Source organism: Notolabrus celidotus, chromosome 3 (genome assembly GCF_009762535.1).
Source record: "Notolabrus celidotus isolate fNotCel1 chromosome 3, fNotCel1.pri, whole genome shotgun sequence".
In the NCBI taxonomy this organism is placed as follows: Eukaryota; Metazoa; Chordata; class Actinopteri; order Labriformes; family Labridae; genus Notolabrus; species Notolabrus celidotus.
In genome coordinates this window covers 13,162,056-13,185,300 of record NC_048274.1, presented here as the reverse complement: position 1 = coordinate 13,185,300, position 23,245 = coordinate 13,162,056, and the positions used below count along the sequence as shown (strand labels likewise).

General features: G+C 40.1%; 1 protein-coding gene across 1 annotated transcript in view; it reads left to right on the top strand.

Annotated features, from left to right (window-relative positions):
* Nucleotides 1–21,476, top strand: part of usp47 (ubiquitin specific peptidase 47) — a 28,022-nt gene extending 6,546 nt beyond the window's left edge. The window contains exons 2-28 of the mRNA XM_034679736.1: nucleotides 2,730–2,924; nucleotides 6,013–6,129; nucleotides 6,263–6,416; nucleotides 6,505–6,601; nucleotides 6,693–6,838; nucleotides 6,961–7,040; nucleotides 10,523–10,672; nucleotides 10,803–10,898; nucleotides 10,989–11,141; nucleotides 11,327–11,485; nucleotides 12,862–12,993; nucleotides 13,164–13,240; nucleotides 14,472–14,527; nucleotides 14,710–14,822; nucleotides 14,934–15,035; nucleotides 15,189–15,396; nucleotides 15,511–15,626; nucleotides 15,787–15,906; nucleotides 16,026–16,869; nucleotides 17,022–17,197; nucleotides 17,304–17,384; nucleotides 17,478–17,593; nucleotides 17,679–17,797; nucleotides 18,784–18,914; nucleotides 19,686–19,733; nucleotides 19,842–19,972; nucleotides 20,610–21,476. Of these exons, the coding sequence (XP_034535627.1) occupies nucleotides 2,730–2,924; nucleotides 6,013–6,129; nucleotides 6,263–6,416; nucleotides 6,505–6,601; nucleotides 6,693–6,838; nucleotides 6,961–7,040; nucleotides 10,523–10,672; nucleotides 10,803–10,898; nucleotides 10,989–11,141; nucleotides 11,327–11,485; nucleotides 12,862–12,993; nucleotides 13,164–13,240; nucleotides 14,472–14,527; nucleotides 14,710–14,822; nucleotides 14,934–15,035; nucleotides 15,189–15,396; nucleotides 15,511–15,626; nucleotides 15,787–15,906; nucleotides 16,026–16,869; nucleotides 17,022–17,197; nucleotides 17,304–17,384; nucleotides 17,478–17,593; nucleotides 17,679–17,797; nucleotides 18,784–18,914; nucleotides 19,686–19,733; nucleotides 19,842–19,972; nucleotides 20,610–20,784 (4,092 nt within the window). The 3' untranslated portion in view covers nucleotides 20,785–21,476. The remainder of the gene's footprint in view (nucleotides 1–2,729; nucleotides 2,925–6,012; nucleotides 6,130–6,262; nucleotides 6,417–6,504; nucleotides 6,602–6,692; nucleotides 6,839–6,960; nucleotides 7,041–10,522; nucleotides 10,673–10,802; nucleotides 10,899–10,988; nucleotides 11,142–11,326; nucleotides 11,486–12,861; nucleotides 12,994–13,163; nucleotides 13,241–14,471; nucleotides 14,528–14,709; nucleotides 14,823–14,933; nucleotides 15,036–15,188; nucleotides 15,397–15,510; nucleotides 15,627–15,786; nucleotides 15,907–16,025; nucleotides 16,870–17,021; nucleotides 17,198–17,303; nucleotides 17,385–17,477; nucleotides 17,594–17,678; nucleotides 17,798–18,783; nucleotides 18,915–19,685; nucleotides 19,734–19,841; nucleotides 19,973–20,609) is intronic.
* Nucleotides 21,477–23,245: the final 1,769 nt, after the last annotated feature.

The following is a 23,245-nucleotide window of genomic DNA, read 5'->3' as shown; positions in this document are numbered from 1 at the left end:
AATAATAATTTTGCGTAGAAATAAGCCAAACTTTCTGAAGGCACTCCTTTTCAGTGGTATTCAGGCAAATGTAATGTTCATTTTACATAATATTTGCACATTTAACTCTAGTAATAAATCTGATCAAATAAAAGCTCACATGATGACAAGCAGACGTAATTGTCTAACAGTTCTCTGCACGGTGAGAAGGTTTATGGAATTTAATGTCCGTTTTATTTCAAAGGAAACATGCCAAAAAAAATCCAATTCCTCTATAACCTACCCATTATCAATTGTTCATGCTGTGTTTAATTAACCAATACACCCAACAATTTGTTGTAGTCACCTTTACCTGAGGTGGAAAAAAACAAGCCTGGCGCCCTCTTTGCATGTGTCGTAATCAACTTCCTGTTGAGTGAGTTTTTCTTCCAATTTCTGCTACTTTCATTTTTGATGCAAGCTTTCAGTCGCCAATTGTGCTAAGTGCTAATTATTTCAGCTTGAACAGGTACGGCACATACCAGGTCAGTCACAGAACAAAGTCCGAGGAGTGTTCAAATGCAAAAGTGAGCTGCTGTGTCTTTGAATCGCTGCTCGTCTAACTCGGTGTGTTGTACAGCAGAGTGAGGCATGTTTGAGCAGCTGGATGGCTTGTTATGGAGAACAATTGGTATGTGATCGCTAGGGATGGGTACCTTTCACATTTGAACCGATACCCGGTACCTGGGAATCGGTACCGGTACTCAACGGTACCAATTTTCTGTACTTTTGCGTGTGTTTATGTGGTAATAAATGTTAATTTGTTTAATAATAGAATCTAAAACAAAATTTTAATTTAACGTATTTTTTTCATTTAACATGAAATGAACAGAAACCGGTTTATATAGGTGATTATATATATTAGCTGACACGTGCTCGTGGCGTCTAATTGCTCTTTCGGGAGTTTATCAATGAACACACGTGAACGCCTGCAGACGGGAAAAAGTGCGCGCGCCCGTCAGCTGCAGGCTCCGTTTGGCACGCTCCCGCGCAGATGCAGAGAGCAGAAAACAGAGAGAAGAGCCGCCCGCCCGATCAGCCTCTGACTTAATTACAGGGTGAAAGTATAAAAAAACCGCCTATTCTTCAACTCCCTCACAGTCACAAGGATTCGTCTAGGTACCGAAACATGGCACCGTTTGATTTTACGTGAATCGGTATTTGGTAGTACCGACGGAATTCGGTCGGTACCTATAAAAGTACCGAATTCGGTACCCATCCCTGGTGATCGCATTGCAAGCAACAGAGCAGGAGCCTGGCTGAACGAAGGGATCAGTTGGTACCAAAACTATGAGACAGTTAGATATCCAACTAGGGCGCTGGGCAATAATTCGACAACGATAATTATCGTGATTACATTTTTCCCAATATAAATATAACAAATGTTCAATAAAAGTTAGATATATTTAAACCTGTAATTAAACCAGGCAACCACTTGAAAAGGAGGGGCGCTAATGAGCCTTAAATGCTAGTTGGCACCCAACATTAGACAGAAAAAGAAGACGGCATTGAACAGCCAATCATGTCGCAGGGTGAGAGGTAGGCGGGGCTTAAAGACGGTTGGAGCATAATGTAAACAGCTGAAACGGGCGATGTGTAAGAAAACTTACATATCTGAAGGCTGGCACACATTACAGGATTCTTCAAACCTTCTCACATTTAGAGACCACACACTTGATGATAACACGAGACAGATCGCACAAGATCTCTCTCTTCTGATCTTATAGTGTGTGGTGTGCACTAAGGAGCACACAACACACTAACAGATTCTTCTGCAGAGTATCAGGTTCTTCACGCTCAATATTCAAAATCTTGCGCAGTAAAAGTGACTTCGGTGTAAACAAAAATGGCGGACGAACAGGAAGAATCAATGATGATTGTTTTCAGCCTCTTACTTTCCGAAAAAACACACAAAAAATGAGACTTTTGTTTTCACTGGCGCCATGTTTTTGTTTGTTTTTACTTCCTCTTATGTCAGTCAGTGGAGTCAGCTTGCATCTTGATTGGCCTTTGCTCCAGTACACGTGACACTACACACTGTACGTGCTCGGCTCCTCTCGCAGCATCCCACACACTTCAGGATTTCTAGTCGCAAATATTAAACATGTTCATTATTTACGATCTCTCCTTCTTAGTCCTTCTGAGCAGCTTGGACTGGACAAAACCACTCTTAACACACCCCACACCACAGGAAAATCCGACACGATGTCATTTGGAAACATCGGACAATCGGGCCTTAGCTGGCTTTGATCGTAAGGGGGAGATCGGGACAAAAATCAGCCCAATTATCCTGTAGTGTGTACCCACCTTTACTTACTTTGCACCGTCAGAAATGATGGATTCAAGAAGCTCATCAGAAAACTAAATCCAGATACAAGCTAACAAACCTTCCGGCTTCTTCAACTTTCACTCAGGACCAAACATCTCTCCTTGAAGATATGACATAGTTTATCATGATAACATCATTTTCGATATCGCCCAGCTCTATATCCAACTATAACTTTATCAGAGTTATTACTCAAACTGTAACAAGTATAGTAGCATTACAAAGGCATGTTGTGTGATTTTTGGTGTTTCTGATGATGACATTCATCACACAGCCCTAACACTTTGCTTTTGATTGGTCCATGGTGTTCTTAACTCAAAGTACACAAAGAAAATGAAGCCTGTCCATCCTGCTAATTCTTCCCCCCTTTCCTCTTCATTTGCAGATCCAAAATGCAGCCGAGGAGCCCCGAGTGCTGTGCATCATTCAGGACATCACCAGTGCAAAGACGGTCAACGAGAGGCTCACCCTCAACCTGCCCGCCTCCACCACCCTCTCCAAACTTTATGAAGATGTTGCACACAAAGCGGGATATGTGAATGGCACCTTTGAGCTGGCTTGGGGAAATACGCCAGAAATGGTGAGGGCAATCATTCACTTAATTAAGTAGTCACTTTTGTTTCTGCAAACTCAAGTCTACACAGCTCATTCAAATAGTGCACATGCAAAGGCTTAAAGTGGCTGTTCGTTAGATTCAGAGTGTGGAAAACGTGAGGTTGTGAATCAGTCGGAGCTTTAACCCTCAAACTTGCTCTTAGGAGTGGTTTGGAATGAAATTTCCAGCTGATTTTTTTGTTGTTTTTGCTTTTTGCTTCACCATATTATCATCAACACACCCCTGATTTAGGTGCTTGGGTTGTGCCCGAATTGGGATTTTCAGTCACAGAATTAGTGCTGTCAGGAAATTGCACAACACAACATCTCTCCTTCCTGGCCCGTGACAACTCTGTCAGCCAAGAGTCATTCACGAGGGACTGCAGTCGAGGAGTTTGCACCAACATCTGGCTCCAAATGAGTTTGGCCGACTTTTCTGCATTCACAGCACTGCAGTACAGATCATCGATGACACGGAGGGAGGCGTAATAAGCCCAGATATGCCTCCTATCAAACACTAAATAGCAGATTGATGAAAGGTAGAGACTTACTGGTAAACAATAATGGACACTTCGCAGCCTAAGACCCTGACAGAAAAATAACAGAGTTCTTTGTGATTGGCCCGGTGGACTGAAACACAACTCTAGGTGAAGGCTAACTCAGAGCTGATGCATTACAGCGTGCAAATATTAGGTGACAGTTTGAGAGGCTCGATGACTAATGTAGAATGTAAACACAGGTCAATGCTTTGTCAATATCCGAACCCTTTGGCAAAAACGTCTGACGATACCATAGCCTCTGAGAACAACAGACAGCTTGACAGAGCTTCTGGTCCAACCAAGAGTTATTCAGATGAGCAACAAAGGATTCACGGGACAAGACTTCCTTTCCCCCACTCGGGTCATTGTTTACAGTGGCACTGACAGCCTGAGGCAGGAACATTGAGACTGAGTTGAGAGACAATGTTAGGAACTGTGTTGTTTGCTGTGCTTCTACTCGATTTCTATTATTAGAAATGATTTAAAAAGTTGATGATGCAGATGATACAGGTGTGTTATGTTTGTTTCAGCTGTTAAGTTCTCCAGATTGACTCTTTTTTTTGCAAACAACCAACCTTTGAAACATAAGTGGGCAATACTTAACAGACTACAAATACAAACCAGAACACTTCATATATTGAAATTCTTGCTTCTCACTTGGAGATATTGGATTCTCATGCAGACTCTAAAGATGTACGCTGAGTTGACCAGATAACTGTTCTGCTTTTTTTTTATTGACCAAAAAAGGAACTACATTAACGTTTTAAGTTCTGTTGATTTTAATTTCAGTTCTTCAAATGAACAGTTGCAATCTTTTTTTTGAAGATCTGGTCCTCTTAGCATATCAGAAGTTTATTATAGGACCCTACCAAGACTAAGTGTAAAGGGCGTTGTCTATGTATTATGAGTAATAGTGTTGGAGGTTCATTTTTAAGTCAGACAAGGCCAAAAGTCTTTTGGTACCCGGCTCAAGGAAAAAGGGTGATGTAAAAAATATAAATGTTACAGTCACAAATCACACAGCTGTGGCAACAAATCTCTTTAAAATGTACATTAACTGAGAGAAAAGAAAGGAGACCCACCCGCCATCCCGCCCAAAACCCACAGATTGATTGTGTTCATTATTAAAGAGCGTATACTGCGATTACAACAGATTCCCGACTAAACAAAAGCTGCACATCATATATATATATCAGACTTAAAGCGCTTTTCATACAATGACATTGTAACACAAAGTGTTGTACATAAAAACAACTTAAAATAGAATAAATTAAGAAAAAGATGTAAAAAAAGACCCCCCCATCCTAATGCCAACCCGACACGACACCCACCCTACATTCCTATGGTTAAAAACACAATATATGCAACAATAATAATAATAACAATAAAAAGAATAAAGAAGAAGATGCTGAACAAACTGAGGAAACGCTCTCATGATATCTTGATGAGGAAACACTGGATGTAAAATATTAAAAAAATATATAAACTCAACACAGGAAATTAAACTCACCAAAATAAAATAAATTTCTAAGATAATAAAACACTAAAATATTAAATTATTAAAAGAAAATAAGATGCTATACTTAAAAAATTCAATAAATAAAAGCATAAATAAATAAAATAGAATAAAAGTGACTAAAATTTGAACTAGATAATAAATAAATAAATAAATAAAACTGTTAAGAATAAAACTCAGTTAAAAATAAGACTTAAAATGTAGGTCTTGACTTTGCTTTTAAAAATGTTTATGCTCTGTGCAGCCCTCAGACCTTCAGGTAGGGGGTTCCCCAGGCGTGGGCAGTAATGATAAAAAGCTGCCTTACCGTGAGTCTTTGTTAAAGTCCATTACCTGAAGACCTGAGGGCTCTCACTGGCTCATATGATAAAAGCAAGGACCAAGACCATTAAGAGATTTAAAAACCAATAAAATAATCTTAAAATCTATTCTAAAAGATACGATATGATCATAAATGTGTGTTGTCAAATCATTGTTCTCTTCAAAACGCGAACAAAGTCTTTAGAAATGTTGTTCAGTGGAAACTCTCACATTCAGCACATAAAACTCTACAATCATTCAACTCTTAACACACTCACTCATAGAAGATGACAAGTTTGATTTGTGTTTGTGTAAATACTACTCCCTTTTCTTAAATAAGCACAGGCTAATCCTGCTGCTGACCCAGCCAAAGCCCAGGTGCTGTGTCCGTTGTTATCTCACTGAGTAGGTCAGTGGATTAAGCTCCTGTGTGTTTCCACTGCAGCACTTTGCCTGCCTGCCCTCGGCTCGCTCAGGAGAAAGAAAGTCTTTTGCTGTTTTTCCATGTCTGCTTCAAACTACTTTCCTCGCCTGCGTCACTTCAGATAATTTGCAGAGAATGAGTACAGTGGGAATCTTAAGTCCTCTTGTGAGTTTATTGCCTTCATAGCTTGGAGGAAGATGCTTGTTTGGACTGTTTTGTAACAGTTGTTTTTCAGCTTTCTTCAGGGATTGTTGTATTCATGTGATTTTTGGTGCGACTCTGTCTACCCCTGCAGGCACCACTGGACCACAGCAGTGAGATGTCCCTCTCAGAGTCTGCGTTCGAGCCTGGTGGGAAAAGGAATTTCCTTCAGCTAACGGACAAAGATGGAGAGCAGCCACAGATTGCCTCGGTGAGTGAAATCAACGAAAGCCTTGTTTCATAAACAAAAACAGAACACAGGTAACGCTGCCAGGTTTGCGTGGCGGAGACTGAATTTGGTTTTGTAATGTAAAGACATTTCCTCTGGATGTTAATGTGTGCAGGATGAGTCGGGGACAGCAGACAGTAGTGGAGTGGATGACAGTTCCCAGGAGCGATTTATTGGACCTCTACCTAGAGACAGCACTGCCGGCTGCAGTGGTGACTACAGCAATCCATCATACTCCTACTCATCCATCCTCAACAAATCAGAGACAGGTGAAAGTTTGTTTGCTATAAAACTATGACACTACTTTTTTACAACCTCAATACACCTCTTACCTCTTGTCTCTTACCCTCCCTGTAGGTTACGTGGGCTTGGTGAACCAAGCTATGACCTGTTATCTGAACAGCCTCCTACAAACACTCTTCATGACCCCTGAGTTCAGAAATGCTCTCTACAAGTGAGGAACAACACCAGTAAAAGTTTTTGTGAAGTGTTACTTTGAGAGCAAAGATTTTAAAAGTCATTCCTGATGTTTTGTCAAACTTCAGGTGGGCGTTTGAGGAGTCTGAGGAGGATCCAGTCACGAGTATCCCCTATCAGCTGCAAAGGCTGTTTGTTTTGCTGCAGACCAGTAAGAAACGGGCAATTGAGACCACTGATGTGACGCGGAGCTTCGGCTGGGACAGCAGTGAGGGTGAGCACATGAACAGCTCTGTGGCTACTCTCACATGGTTTGTCTGTGGTTTGGGGAGAGACGAGACCATATGACTCTGCATCCTGAGCACTAATGAACTCTCTCTGTGCTTCTGTTTTTAGCTTGGCAGCAGCATGATGTCCAGGAGCTGTGCAGGGTCATGTTTGATGCCCTGGAGCAGAAGTGGAAGCAGACAGAGCAGGTAGGAGAGAGAGAAAGCCTGAGTGTGAGGGCTCACCTGTACGATCCAGACAAAAGGTCTAGTGTAGGAAAGTGTAAGAGCCTCAGGGTCAGCTGTTCAATGTCTCAAACACTTAATCCAGTGTGCGTATGTAGAGCCATGTGGTCTGTTCACATGAGTATCTAGACAGCACATTACAAATGCATGTGATTGTTTAGAAATAAGATCTTACTGTGCTTTTTTTTTCTTGTAGTTCAACATTTGGAAGCTTGCAAAAATTAGAAATGAAATGAAAGACCTGTGAGAGATCTCTCTGATGAGTAAATCTCACTCTAATTTATCGTTAATGACTTTAAGATTTAGCTTTCCCTCAAGCCTAAAAGTCGAATTTGGAAGAAAATTACACATTTTCGAGCATGTACATTAACAAACTACCTACAGTTCTTTTTTGTTGAGCTGCAAATGAGATCATACAACTGATTTAACACGGACTAAATTTTACTGGGAAAAATCCTCTTATTTTTTATTCTTTTTTAAATTTCCCCATCAGCTTCCACTGTGTGGTTGCTATTCTTCCTGGGATTCCCACAACTAAACACAAACAACTGTTTAAAGTCACACCGTACCTATTGAACCTAAAATGCAACAGCAGCAAACTATAAAAATCAAAAATTAAAATGCTAAATAAATGAAGTATCTGGGCAAATAAACAATAAGTAGCATTAAACTACAAAATAATGGAAGCAAAAAAAAATAGTCACAAATACGTGGCACCAAAAATCAATATGCTTCAAAAAAGTGTTCACATAAAAACGTCTATGAGAAATCCATCAGTATGTGTTTTTTTTCATTTCACTTTTTTATTCATTTTTGACTGATTTTGCAGTTGTACATTGTCCTATATATTCTGTCAGTACAATTCTTACAGCCATGTCATTGTAATGATGACAATGCAAACTGACAACATAAGCCTACAGATGATCAAATTTTATAACCTCCCACCCCCCTCATGGGTCTTGGATCTGAACTATACCTGCAAAAACAAATAAGAAACAAAAAAGGACAAATGCATAAATAAATAATAAAGGGATTCAAAATATTAATACAATGGTATAATGTAACAGGTTAATTCATAATATAGTTCTGGCCAAGTTGAGTGCCTCCATTCTGTTTTTATCAAGTGTGTGATAGAGGGTGTGGTTGAACATTGAGATATGCGTTCTCATTTCTGTTTCTCAGGATATGAGTGTATGAGAGTCTCAAGCCAGGTGGTTTCATTAGATTAAGTGCAATGTGGCAGCAAGTGTTGGATGTAACTTGGAGTCATTCATCTGGCAATGCTCCATAGCATGTGAACAGAGATACTTCCTAAGAATGAGAGTAAATATGTTATTCCAAACACTACCAACAGGTGGATTATTCCAGTAGAAACTAAAGTTAGACAAGATAATCCAACTATTATTATTAATTAAGGGAAATGATGATTCCCTTGAACCCTTTTTTGTCTATGTTTTGAACATTTCTTTACTACCTCGCTGTCAAGCTTGAGCAGCAATCGTTTTCAAAGTCAGCAGAGTGCTCTCTGAGGCAGAAGGCCGGTTATGTAGTCTGAGAGAATCTGTCTGATATGAGAGTATGAGTGTAGTAGAGCCATCCTGTTTGAGGCACAGCCAAGGTACTCATCCAGCTCCACTGTATCCTGTGACCTCTGGACTCCAGTGAGGAGGAGAAATCCTCTTCCTCTGAGTGTTGTCCGACTCGCTCTAGCCTGTTCTCTGCCATCTGGTCATGTTGTTGTCTCACAACAGCGGAACTTGTAGAGACAAATGAACAAATAACAACGCGTTGCATATATCTGTCTCTTAGGCTTAATGGTCTTTAAGAATTGATCTTAAAGAAATGCATGACTGATATTTTATTAGACAAAGCCTCTGGCTGAACTACAGGACCACTATTAACTTAATAGCACGTTCACATCACAGTCATGATAAACTCACCTGTGCAGCAGGTTTCGATGTTGAGTTTTTAAAAGTAGATAGCTCCTGTTCTCTGGGTAAACACAGCATGACAAAGCTGATGTCTCTCTTGCTCTTGCAGATGAACTTAATCACAAAAATGTAGCCTGGGAGTCACTTCACTGTCTTCAACTTTACTGAGACCTTCAATTCAGTTCGCATGTCGTCATGATTCACCCTCATCTGTATTTTTTGTTAGGATTTTGGGTCAAGCATGCATATTCTTCTCCTTTCTACATCAATCAATCAATCTTTATTTGTATAGCGCCAAATCTCAACAAACGTTATCTCAAGATGCTTTTACAAACATAGGAGGTCTAGACCACTCTATGTAAAATTATGAACAGAGACCCAACTTCAAGACAGGATAAGACTCAGTCTGACCCCACCTTAATCCACCATGAGCATTGCACATCGCAATATGTAGCTAGTTACAGTGGGGAGGAAAAACTTCATTTCAACAGGCAAAAACCTCAGGCAGAACCAGACTCATGTTAGACAGCCATCATGCCTCGACCGAGTTGGGTCTGGAAAGAGGGATAGAGGAGAATAAGAGACAGAGGGAGAGGTGATAGTGACGAGACAAGTAGTAGAAGCTGATGCCGCTGGAATCCAGCACGTCCGTATCAGCTGGAGTACATGTGAGACGTTAGACTGGGGATCTCTTGGGAATCAATTTATATTTATTTTTCTTTGTTTCACTGCGTAACGAATGCTATATAAAAATGTGGTTATATACAATACGCCCCACAATTTTAATTTTAATTTTAAATGTAATCTTTTTTATTCTTTTTCATATTTTTTGTGCTTTTTACACCTTTTATTAGAGAGGAGAGGACAGTGAATAGAGCAGGTGACCGGGGAGATGGTGGGGGAATGACATACAGGAAGGGGGCCTTGGGCCAGAATCGAACCCTGGCTGCGGTTATATAGGCGCACAATTTAACCATCAGGCCAAAACATTGCCCCCAAAATGTAATTTCTAAAACTATTAAAGCACACGTACAAAAAAGAGCTTCTCAATTACAGTACTGTAATTTGTTACTTTCCACCGCTTAAAGCTATGAAGCATGGAATCTATTTTAAGTATTGCTGGAAGCAAAGCTTTCTTAACCACTGAAGATTTGATCCCAGTCTTTACCTTGCTGTCAGACTGACCTTTAAAAGAAAAGTTTATACAATACCTTCCCTGGTCAGTTGCTTTCTATATACGTGTCATATTTAGACTGTCAGTTTGAGAAGCTTCAGAAATTTCCTATCACAAAAAAATGTAAGCACCTTTGTAACACACTAAATGTCAGAGGCTGCCATCCACTGATAAAAGAAAGGTCTCTATCTGTATACACTACTGACAGGTGGTCATACAGATATAAACGACACATCGGGTGTCTCCTTTATTAATAGCAAGCAGAAAACATTTGATGCCTAGGAAACAATCCATTGTTAAATGTTTGAAATGGCCCGTCTGTCATGCTTCCACATCATCAGGCTGACCTGATCAACCAGCTGTACCAGGGGAAGCTGAAGGATTACGTCCGCTGTCTGGAGTGTGGCTATGAGAGCTGGAGGATTGACACGTACCTGGACATCCCTCTTGTGATCAGACCCTTTGGAGCCAGCCAGGCCTACGGCAGTGTGGTGGGTGTCTGTTGGCCTTTTTCTTTAAACGTACACAACACAACACTAAAGAGATTTGACACTCAGAGTTACTTTAAATTAGTCTGTGATGATTCAGTATTTTATTATGAAGTGTTCTGTTCTGCTATAGGAAGAGGCTTTGCAGGCATTTATCCAACCAGAAACTCTGGATGGGCCTAACCAGTACTTCTGTGAACGCTGCAAGAAGAAATGTGACGCCCGTAAGGTGAGCTCACTGAAAATGTGACATGTTGAGAGAGGACAAGTGTCCCTGCTATTGACCAGTCTGATAACTAATAATCTCTTCTCCTCACAGGGTCTGAGATTTCTGCACTTTCCCTACCTGCTGACACTCCAGCTGAAGCGCTTCGACTTTGACTACACCACTATGCATCGCATCAAGCTGAACGACCGCATGACTTTCCCAGAGGAGCTTGACATGAGTCCGTTCATGGATGTGGAGGATGAGGTGAGGGCAAGAAATGGAAGTGTTATGGAGTTAAAGACTTGAACTGGAGCAGGAGTACAAAAAGGATACTTAAAGTTTTTGGCAGCCCACAGTATTTCTATCATACAAATTATGGTTGAATACTTTGTCCCTTTATGTTTTTTTAAACTCTCAACTATTATTTTTTGTAACGGTCACTTATCTAGAAGTCGCCTCAGACAGAGAGCTGCACTGACAGTGGAGCTGAGAATGAAGGCAGTTGCCACAGTGACCAGATGAGCAACGATTTTTCCACCGATGATTGTGTGGATGAAGGCATTTGTTTGGACAGCACCGGCAGCACAGAGAGGGTGCTGAAGCCAAAGGTGATCATCTTGACCACTCGATTTTTTTTGACATTGTTGATTGTAGTTAATCTGCATTGTTGGTTACCCGTGTGTTTGAGTGCATACACTACCAGTCAAAAGTTTTGAAATGCCTTCTCATTTTAAGGGTTTGTATTTATTTTAATTATTTGAAACACTGTAGATTAATACTAAAGACATCAACACTATAAAAGAGCATATATGGAATTATTTAATTAACAAAAAAGAGTTAAACAAACCAGAATATGTTTTATATTTTAGATTCTGTAAAGTAGCCCCCTTTTTCCTTCATGACAGCTTTGCACACTCGTGGTATTCTCTCATTCTGCTTCATGAAGTGGTCTCCTGGAATGGTTTCTTATGAACATGAGCCTTGTCAAGAGTTCATTTGTAGAATGACGTGCCGCCTTAATGTGTTTGAGACCATCAGTTGTGTTGTTCAGAGGTAGGGTTAGCACACAATGGATAGCCCTATTTGACTACTGTTGTAATCCATATTATGGCAAAACCAGATTATTTCACAGTTTTGATGTCTTCAGTATTAATCTACAATGTTGAAAATATTTAAAATAAATAAAAACATTGAATGAGAAGGTGTGTCCAAACTTTTGACTTGTAGAGTAGGTCTGAGGATATTTTTCTGAAGGATTATTCAAATACTAAGTCCAACCTGATACCTTGATTCACCAAATGTTGACTATATCTGATTCAAACATGCAGCCTTCTAAATTCGACACTTTATTTTTACAAGCTACTTGATCCAAACTTATTGTTAACCCCTTGCACGATAGACTGATGATAGTACTCCAGCTTTATAAAAGTCTCTGGCAGAGTAACGAGACAGATGTATCTGAAGGCAGCCAAGTTTTATTTTGGCCTGTTATCAAGTTACTCACCGAATGAATGTTAATTAGCAACAGCTGATATGACATGCTGCCAGCGCGGTTTGTCATATTAACCACAGAGAGCGTCGGCCTTCAGCGGCTAAAAATGAGAAGCTGTTCCAGTATTGTTGTGCGTGGGAGAGACCCCGAGAAATGTTAGCGAGCAACAGACTGAGCTGAGAAAATGATGCTTTATTTTCCTTTCCTGTAACGTGAGATGTCTGTCTTTCAGTTACGATGTGAGATAAACTCTTCAGATGAGGACCTAGACAAACTTTATGGATCATGGTGGCTTTGTCTCAAAAAATTTGAAGGAGTGTGACTTAAGTTCTGCAAATTTAGCACATCTTGAGCTTACATTTCATCTGCTGTATTGTTATCCGACACATTGTCAACAGCATTGGTCACACTCTACATGTGAAACACCATCAAAACAGAGCCCGGTTGTTGCTTCTATCTCAACAATATAATTTGTTCTCTGTCTGTTCTCAGAGTCTTCTGACCTTCGAACTGTTCTCCGTCATGGTCCACTCTGGGAGTGCTGCGGGCGGCCACTACTACGCCTGCATCAAATCCTTCAATGACGGGCAGTGGTACAGCTTCAACGATCAGCACGTTAGCAAGGTCAGCGTCAGGCCTTGAGTAACATCATGTCATCCTACAGCATGTGAATGTCAGACTTCATCAGTACCACTCAGCAAACAGACCACCTCATATCACCTCCCCTGCTTAATGTGAACATGGAGGCATTTGCTGATTGAATAACTGTATTCCTTTGCGTTTCTGTTGGACAGATCACCCATGATGATATCAGGAAGACTTATGGGGGGTCCTCAGGGAGCAGAGGCTATTATTCCAGTGCCTTTGCAAGGTCAGTGGTCTGTCTCATCTGTTTCCTGAGTGGGTTGACACACGTTAGTTCACTGTATTGGCCCAGGTCAGGGATTCCCAAACTTTTCAACCCATGACCTTCAAAATATGGGGGTCGCCAGATTTTTTTGAAATTCTTTATTTTTGTTATTGGACAGCAGTTTGTTGTACAGAGCATTGACATATAAAAGAGAGAATAATGTTCATTTCCTCTGCAGTCCTCCGTTTTTAAAGATTATTAGAACTAAATACAACCTGGGGGAGACGATATGTAAACACTAGAGTGTGCCAGAAACATTTCAGAGAGAGATAAGTGACAGAAAGTCACACACAAAAAAACAGATAAACATGTAATTAGCTAAGACGAGACAGCATCACTGGTTCCTAGAATGGTATCATCCACAAAATCTGTCTGTAGGAGTTTTACATACTTAGTCCACTTGGTCCAGAGTTTAATAAATACATCCTTCTGAAGTGGTAAACAGAAAGTAATCCTTTCCATAACATAAATATCATTTACTATATCAATCCACTCCAGTATTGTGGGAGGTTCAGAAAGCAACCAGAGCCTCGTAATGGCTTTTTTAAATCTAGATCTCCTAAAAACAGTGCAGTTAATTGTAGGGGCAGGTCAGTATTAAATATACTTTTTAATATTTTATTGAACTCTATCCAGAAGGGTCTTAACACTGGACATTCCCAGAATATATGCCAGTGGTCTGCTTCCTGAAATCCAAGATTTTTTTTTTTTAACTAATCTAAAATGTCGTATATTGCCGTTACTGTAAAAATGTATTTCTTAGAGTGATTCATTTAGGGAAAGAAAACCATGCAAATACATTTTCTTTCATTAGTTTTTTGCCTTTCTTTAGATGACTCCCAAGGTTAGGGTTAGTTTACAGTTAGTTAATAAAAGCATCAGTAGCAGCGGTTAATTCATAATAGAACAGGAAACACAGCCACATGCTCATGTAGGTGGCTACTTTTTCTGCAGACTAGCAAAATTAAGTATGAAGCTACATTTAATCACTTCAAGGGGCAGTGGATGTCGCAAGTCTTTGGCGCCTAGATCGTGGGCCGAAAAGTTTGTGAACCCCTGGCCTAGTTAATACTTAAACAATGTACCGGCCTTGTTTATCTGTTTATAAGGAAAGTAAAGGGGGTTTCAGGACTATATTCTCAAGTTCTATTCCACTACATCCATTAATGAGACCTGTGTTTTCTCCCAACAGCTCTACAAATGCATACATGTTGATATATAGATTGAAAGATTCCTCAAGGAATGCAAGTAAGTTTAATTTTAATCATGGTAACTTTTCCAACTCTCTTACTGTTCAAGCAAACAGCCTGAGCTCTTGCATCTGAACATTCCTCATAATCTCACTTCCCTTCAGCATTGCAGGGTTGTTGTTATTGTTTAATAATGTACATATAAGTAATATACACTTTAATTGTGGCCCCTGTCTGCAGAGTATTTATCAGTGGACGACTTCCCCGAGCACATAACGAGTTTGGTTCAGAAGGAGAAAGAGTCGGAAGAGCAGGAGAAGCGTCAGAGAGAGATCGAGCGCAACACTTGCAAGGTAAATCAGCTCAAGATCTGTTGTTCTGCCCTTGTACGGGGATGTGCTGATGCATTGCCTCGCCATTTTGTCTTGCTGAGATTTCTGTTTTGTTTTGTTTTGAACCTTCAGATAAAGCTGTTCTGCGTGCATCCTGTGAAGACGATGATGGAGAGCAAGCTAGAAGTACACAAAGACAAAACTCTCAGAGAAGCGACAGAGATGGCTTACAAGGTTTGTTGTTGGTTAATTGATTGTCGTACCCTCTTGATTTTACAATGTCTCTGAAATCCTGTACAGAAGTCTTAAACAAGCTTTTAATGGGATCTCTCATTATCAATGTAGATCTTGCATTCACTCTTCTGTACATTTGTTTGTGTAACACAGCTGATGGAGCTGGAGGGAACGGTCTCTCTGGACTGCTGCCGCTTGGTAAAGTATGACGAGTTCCACGAATACCTGGAGCGCTCCTATGAAGGCGAGGAGGACACGCCAATGGGCCTTCTGCTGGGAGGAGTCAAGTCTTCGTATATGTTTGACTTGCTGCTGGAGACGCGCAAACCTGAACAAGTGTTCCAGCCTTACAAACCCGGAGGTCAGTGGCTAACATGTAGACTGTTTACACCGTGCACATGTGCCAAGAGCAGATGGTGAGATTACGAAGCAGTATTATGTCATGTCTTAATGCCTGTACGTGTTTCTGTTGCAGAGGTGATGGTGAAGGTTCATGTTGTGGATCTGAAGAGTGAGACCATCGCCTCTCCAATCAGTGTTCGGGCGTACCTGAACCAGTCCATCACTGAATTCAAACAGCTTATTGCACAGGTTTGCAGCTTTTCTTTATTTTTTCCTCCCTGAATCTTTAAGTCATACTTTTGTTTTCATTTGAAGCATAAACACAGAACATTTTGTAAAATAATGTTTAGGTTGAACCCATTTAAAGTTGCTTTAAAGTGGTTGTTTCAAAGTGTGTGTTCCTCTTTAGGCTACAGGGCTATCTGCAGAGAACATGCGAGTGGTCTTGGAGCGCTGCTACAATGACCTCCGGCTCTTGTATGTCCCAAACAAGACATTGAAAGCTGAGGGGTTCTTCAGGAGTAACAAGGTCTCCATCTGTTGTGATTTCCAGTGATTATGTTTTTCAAATTAATTGTAATAATATGGCAGTGAAATAATCAATCAAACTATAAGGTCTAAATTGAATCTGTTGTTTTTTCTTCTCAGGTTTTTGTGGAGAGCTCTGAGTCGCCGGATCGTCAGATTGCTTTCACCGACTCCCTTCTGTGGAAACTGTTGGACCGTCATGGGAACACGATTCGACTCTTGGTCTTACTGCCTGAGCAGTCTCCTGGCACTCTGGCCAACAGAACTTCTAGCCAAAAAGCAGGCGGTGACTCTGAGGAGTCCTGTGAGGGGTCAAAGGGTAACAGGAAATCTGTGGAGGCTATCCTGGAGGAGAGCACAGAAAAGTTAAAGAATCTGTCTCTGCAGCAGCAGCAGCAGCAACAGCAGCAACAGCAGCAACAGCAGCAACAGCAGCAGGGCTCGAGCACCAGTGACAGCCAGAAAAGCTCTGACGCCAGTGACTTTGAACATATTGAATCCCTGACACAGGAGGCCGACTCAAACTCTTCGCTCTGTGTGGCTGCAGACAACAGAGAGTTAGAGAACCGGATCAGGGCTGTGGTAGGGAGCAGCAGCGGCACCTCCTCTGACCCTGAAAACCACTTTGCCTGTGAGGAGCGCTCGGACTCTGAGGTGAACAATGACCGCAGCACCAGCTCAGTGGACAGTGACATCCTAAGCTCCAGCCACAGTAGCGACACACTTTGTAATGCGGACAGCGGGCCAATACAGCTGGCCAACGGATTGGACTCGCACAGCATCACAAGTAGCCGTCGCTCCAAAGCCCACGAGGGCAAAAAAGAGACCTGGGACACCGCTGAAGAGGACTCTGGAACGGACAGCGAGTACGACGACAACGGGAAGAGCAAGGCAGAAGCCCAGTACCTCTACTTCAGGACGGAGCCTTGTTCTCAGGACGACGCCACCTGGGGTGCACAAAAATGTATGAAAACAGAGCTGATGATGCCGTTTTCATGTCTGATTATCCTGCTGTTAATCTTTTGTTTCTTGCAGAGTGTCACTGAATTTGCTTTGACAGTGTTGTGCATCTAAAATAATAGAATTCATAATGTGTTTACTTGTGATCTGCTTCAGGTTTAGTCGTTCACGTGGACAAGAGGATCACTTTAGCAGCGTTCAAACAGAACCTGGAGCCCTATGTGGGCGTCGCCTCCACACAGTTTAAGGTGTTTCGGGTGTACGCCAACAACCAGGAGTTTGAGAGCGTACGATTAAACGAAACCCTCTCATCGTTCTCTGATGACAACAAGGTCAGGATCAATTCTTCTGATTATTGTTCTACTTTCATATCTTCTGCTAGGAGGAGGCATTTCTTGTATTTTAGGCTTGACTTAGACCTTTTATTTCCTCCCACAGATAACTATCCGACTAGGCCGAGCACTGAAAAAGGGTGAATACAGAGTGAAGGTGTATCAACTACTACTGAATGAAACAGAGGTAAGAACTAAAGTATTTCTCTGCTCTTATGAACATTGTAGCTTATCACTGGTATCAGAAATATTGATCGTTTATCTACTTTCTTCTCTCCAGCCCTGCAAGTTCCTCGTAGACACGGTATTTGCCAAGGGCATGACTGTCAGACAGTCTAAGGAGGAGCTGCTCCCTCAGTTAAAAGAGCATTGCAAGCTTGACCTCAGCATTGACAGGTACATTTCTTTTTCTTTTCACATTCAAAAAGTGACATTTTAAAAGTATAGGTGTTCACCTGTGTGTGCATTTGTGTTTGTTCAGGGTCCGTCTCAGGAAAAAGACATGGAAGAACCCAGGCACAGTGTTTCTGGACTATCATGTGTACGAAGAAGACATAAGCATCTCCTCCAACTGGGAGGTTTTCCTGGAGGTTCTTAATGGTAACACTCTTACTATGGTTTCTAACACAAGTTAACATTGTGTGCTAAAACCTGCTTCAGTGTTAAATGTGTACAGTTTTTTGCTGGTGTCAGCAGTGACTCAGTCTTTCCATGTTTGCCCCATCCTCCTCGTGAATCTCAGGAACAAAATTAATATTAAACCTTCAGGTAGTTCATTCTGCCGTCACAAAAATGGACTTCTGGGCACAGATTTAGCCTAAAGGTTAAGTTGCATGCCTGTATAGTGGGCAGCCCGGGTTCAATTCCAGCCTGTGGCCCCTTTCCCACATGTCATTACCCCACTCTCTCCCTGCTGGTTTCCTGCTCTGTCCATCATCCTCTCCTCTCTAAAATAAAAAAGGTAAAAGCACAAAAAATATAACTTAAAAAAAAAGAAGCTCATCAGGGAAACAGAAAGATCAAACTTCTGTCCAGTGTAATGACGATTCTGTTGTGACCTCCCCATGTTTGATATAGACCCACTTGTCCCATTGTATTCAGTATTTTCATTATACAAATAAACCCCCCCCTTTTTTCCACAGTTACACGAATGGATGTAAACTGTAATTTGATTGGTTCTCAGAGTCATGCAAACATGGCAGATGAGATGAATTATGAGCTGCAGAATATTACTGGGATTTAGTTTGATGTTGATTTGTTTGAAATCTTATCCTTTTTAGAAACATAAGATGAGATAATACTTAATTGATCCCTGTGGTGAAATTCGGTTGTTGCAGCAACACAGACATAATAGCAAGAGTAGTGCAGGAAGAATAGAGCACATACAGAGAAACATTTGAAAGTAAAACATTGGAGAAAAAAGTTTTTTTTTAAAAAGAAGTATATAATGTGACATGAAATGCTAGATACTAACCACAGCGCATTAAATTAGTACCTGAGTGCAGGAAATTGTCCTTGTTTCAGGTGAAACCAAGTACAGTTAAAATCCAACTGGAACTTATTGTCTGTTGTTATCTGTTTCTCAGACCCAGAGAAGATGAAGTCCATGTCCCAGCTGGCTGTTCTGACTCGGCGATGGAACCCGTCTACAATGAAGCTCGGACCCTTCCAGGAAGTTATTCTGGAAAGCAGCAGTGTAGAGGAACTCAAGGAGAAGGTACGACTGTGACATGTACTTTATCAGTTTTTACACCTACACTACCAGTCAAAAGTTTGGAAACACCTTCTCATTCAAGGGTTTGTATTTATTTTAAGGATTTGAAACACTGTAGATTAATACTGAAGACATCACAACTATGAAAGAGCATATATGGAATTATTTAATTAACAAAAAAGTGTTAAACAAACCAGAATATGTTTTATATTTTAGATTCTTTAAAGTAGCCCCCTTATTCCTTCATGACAGCTTTGCACACTCTTGGTATTCTCTCAGTCTGCTTCATGAAGTGGTCTCCTGGAATGGTTTCTCATTAACATGAGCCTTGTCAAGAGTTCATTTGTAGAATGACTTGCCTTCTTAATGTGTTTGAGACCATCAGTTGTGTTGTTCAGAGGTAGGGTTTGTACACAATGGATAGCCCTATTTGACTACTGTTGTAATCCATATTATGGCAAAACCAGATTATTTCACAGTTTTGATGTCTTCAGTATTAATCTACAATGTTGAAAATAATTAAAATGAATAAAAACCATTGACCGAGAAGGTGTGTCCAAACTGTTGAATGGTGGTGTATTTAGAATGATCTCTCTCATCCTGATTGTCTAATACTTATTTTAAAACAGAGCTATATCCTGTAGTTTTATTAGATTATAAAAATGACTATCACAAGTTTTAAAGATATATAAATGATTAACCAACACATGGTCTATATATCAATGACTGTACCTATCAGGCTTTTTGTGACTAACTTCTTCATTCTGTTCACAGCTCAGTGAAATGAGTGAGATTCCTCTTGAACAGCTGGAGTTTGCGAAGGTATGTGAGAAGCAGCATCTCACACAGATTGCTTGTTTATCTCTTAAGTCCCTTTTGTCTCCCTTTATTTATGCTGCTGAATCAATATGTTTATTCTGTTCTGTGCAGGGGAGAGGAACATTTCCTTGTGATATTTCTGTCTTGGAGATCCATCAAGATTTGGACTGGAACCCAAAGGTGTCGACTCTTAACGTGTGGCCACTTTACATCTGTGATGACGGAGCTGTGGTCTTTTACAGGTACATTCGGACAAACAGACACAGAGGACTTTGGTGCATAAGCGTTTGTGTGATAGGTCACAGACTGAATCATAATAAACACACACGTTTGTTGATATAGGATATTGTGTTATATTGTTGTAGAGGGATGTTATGATATTTTGAAACTGTGATCATGTGTTCCTGTAGGCACAGATTCTGACTTACACCCTGTAAAATATGCAAATTTTTGATATCCTTAATGGTAGCATGTTAAACGATATTTATCCTTTATACCAGGGGTTCCCAAAGTGTGGGTCGGGACCCCCTGAGGGGTCGCAAAACACAAATGGGGGGTCGTGAGATGTCTTCCAGAATGTTTTTTTTTTCATAAGGAAACAGACACATGCTCATATAGGTAGGTTAATTTTCTGCAGACCAGATAAATGAAGCCACATTAAATCACTTTGAGGGACAGTGGGGGTCGCTAGTCTTTGGCACCTATATTTTGGGGGTCAAGGGCTGAAAAGTTTGGGAACCCCTGCTTTATACACTTGTATGACGCAAGAAAGGAGATGCTTAAAAAAGCCTTTTATAGAATATAGAATTATCATTTTTCCAGCACTTCAAAGAGAGAGACAAACTTAAAGAAACCTCCCCCTCTCTTTTCTCCATGCAGGGACACCACAGAGGAGCCCATGGAGCTGTCAGAGGACGAGCGCAATGAGCTGATGAAGAAGGAGAGCAGCCGCCTGCTCAAAACTGGACACCGCGTCAGCTACTCCCCACGCAAGGAGAAGGCCCTCAAGATCTACCTGGACGGAGGCCCTGCCAAGGACTCAGGGCAGGACTGAGCAAATAGCACCGCCCTCTGTCTTTTTTGGACCGTGTGGCTGCTGCAGCGAAGCTAACAGGCTTACATGACTCAGTATGAGTGTCAGGCCTGATAGATACTTGAACACCACCCAGCGCTGTGAGGCTAACAGGCTCTCACTTTCCACTCTGAGCCACAAGAGAGGCTCAGAAATCCTATTGTGCACTATAGTGTATTGTACTGTAAAGTTTAAAGGGAAGTACGAAAGCTATTGAATACAGAAAAAGAATCAAATAATGTATAGACAAATCAATTAAAAAGCCCCAGAGGTGGATGCAGAGATGTTTGAATTATGAAAGTAGGCTGGAAGACATCCATCCTGTCTGTCTAAGTCTCCTGTCTCCTTTCCCATCAGTCTCCCTTCATCGCGTGTTCCTCTCCCTGTTTCAGAAATACTCCTGATTCTGATTCATCTCTAGTAAGTCTGCGGTGTTCGCACCTTTTTGAGTACCAATCATCTCTCTGATATCGCTCTCCTTCCTTTAAGTACTTAAAAACCAACAGCACATACAACTGAAAACTACTTATCCAGCCTTTTTTTTTAGTCTGGCCTCTTCTTGAGGGGCAAACCTCACTCTCAGTGACTTTGACAAGGTGACACAATGATTCTGAAGAATTCATCAATCAAGAAAAGCAACAATTAAAGACGTGTAAATTTGACTTCTCCTCTAATGCTCCTGTAATGCCAGAGTAATGTGTTTAATGTTTTTTTTTCTCACTGCTGCTCTTTATGCTTTATAGGAGCTTTACCTCTGTAACATCACTTCCACTTTGTAAGGCGAGACATAGCCGCTTGATCCTTTAAGACAAAGTACAACCAAACAAAAAACAGGTAGACTAAGTTAAGGATCTCCTCGATTTGTGTTTTGTTTGTTGTAAATTATTATTTTGCTCAAGACTTAATCATTCAGTTAGGTCTCGTGAGGCACAAGGCACACATCTGATGTCTGTATTAACCTTTGATTTAGAAAGTGGATTTCTTCGTCTGTTTTTTCGCACCATGTGACCTGGGTGTGCATCTCTAGTGTCATCCGCGTACTTGTGTGGTGTTGTACTGAGGGGAAGGCGCTCTCTTTGAGGTGTGGGCAGAGAGCGGGAGGTTTGTTTTTGGCGCTTCTACCTGCTGCTGCTGCTCTGTAGACTGGCTCCAGAGGGCGGATACAGTCTACCGGCACACCTGGTCTGAGGAGGACTGAAGCTCAGCATCCTGGTCCTCTCTGGGCTCCTGATGCTGCCACCAGCTATTCACTGTAGAAATGCCAATATCTGAAGAAAATCTTTTTTTTTTTGTCGTTGTTGATGTTTATTTCTTTAAAATTTAAATCCTGTGTGAAAATAGTTTAAGATGATTTTAGAAATGAATTAAAATGCTTTTTTTTTTCATAACTGCAGTTTTCTGTCATTGCTGAATCAATCAATCAACCAATCAGACAAAAATAATAATAGCAGTCATAACATAGAATAAATAAAACATACAAAAACAAGACCCCCACCCAAAAACTCATCCCACAATCGATATGAAAGGTTAAGAATATGACTTAAGTTGCTGACACACTGGGGAAACGCTGTCATGACATTTTAATGGGGAAACACTGGAGGTAAAGTAAGGAAATTAAACCCACCAAAATAAAATAAATGAATAAGAAAATAAAACACTAAGGAATTAAACCAGTAAAAGAAACTAAGATGCTACACTACAAGTTAATACAACAATTTCAAACAGAATAAAATATTAAAATACTGAGATGTAATTCAAAATAATAACTAGAATAAATTGTAAATAAATGTATTTAATAAAATATAGACGTATATAGAAATATATTTAATAAAAATAAATACATAAAAAAAGGAAAGATCAAATTAATAACTAAAGAATTAATGAAATAGTCCACAATAAATAATTAAAAAATAAAAATAGTGAATAATATATATATGTATGTATAATTATTTTAAAATAAGATAATATAAATTAATTGATAAGAAAATAAAAAACTAAAAGATTAAACCAGTTAAAGAAACTAAGATTCTACACTACAAGTTAATGCAGCAAGGTAAAACAGAAAAAAAATATTAAAATGCTGAGAGGTAATCCAAAAAAATAACTAGAATAAATTATAAATATATGTAATGAAATGTAGACATATATAAATATATTTAATAAAAAATAAATACTTAAAAAAAGATAAGATCAAATTAACAACTAATGAAATAATTAAATAGTGCACAGTAAATAGATAAGTAAATACAAATTTAAAAATAGTGAATAAATAATATATATATGTATGTATAATTATTTTAAAATAAGATAATATACGACTTTTAAAATAGACCAAAAAAATTGAACAAGACAATCAAAAAAGGTAAGAGAAAGACTCAGTTAAAATCGATACTAAAAAGGTATAGTTCCATTCAACCCACAAAACATGCTCCTTATCTCAGGC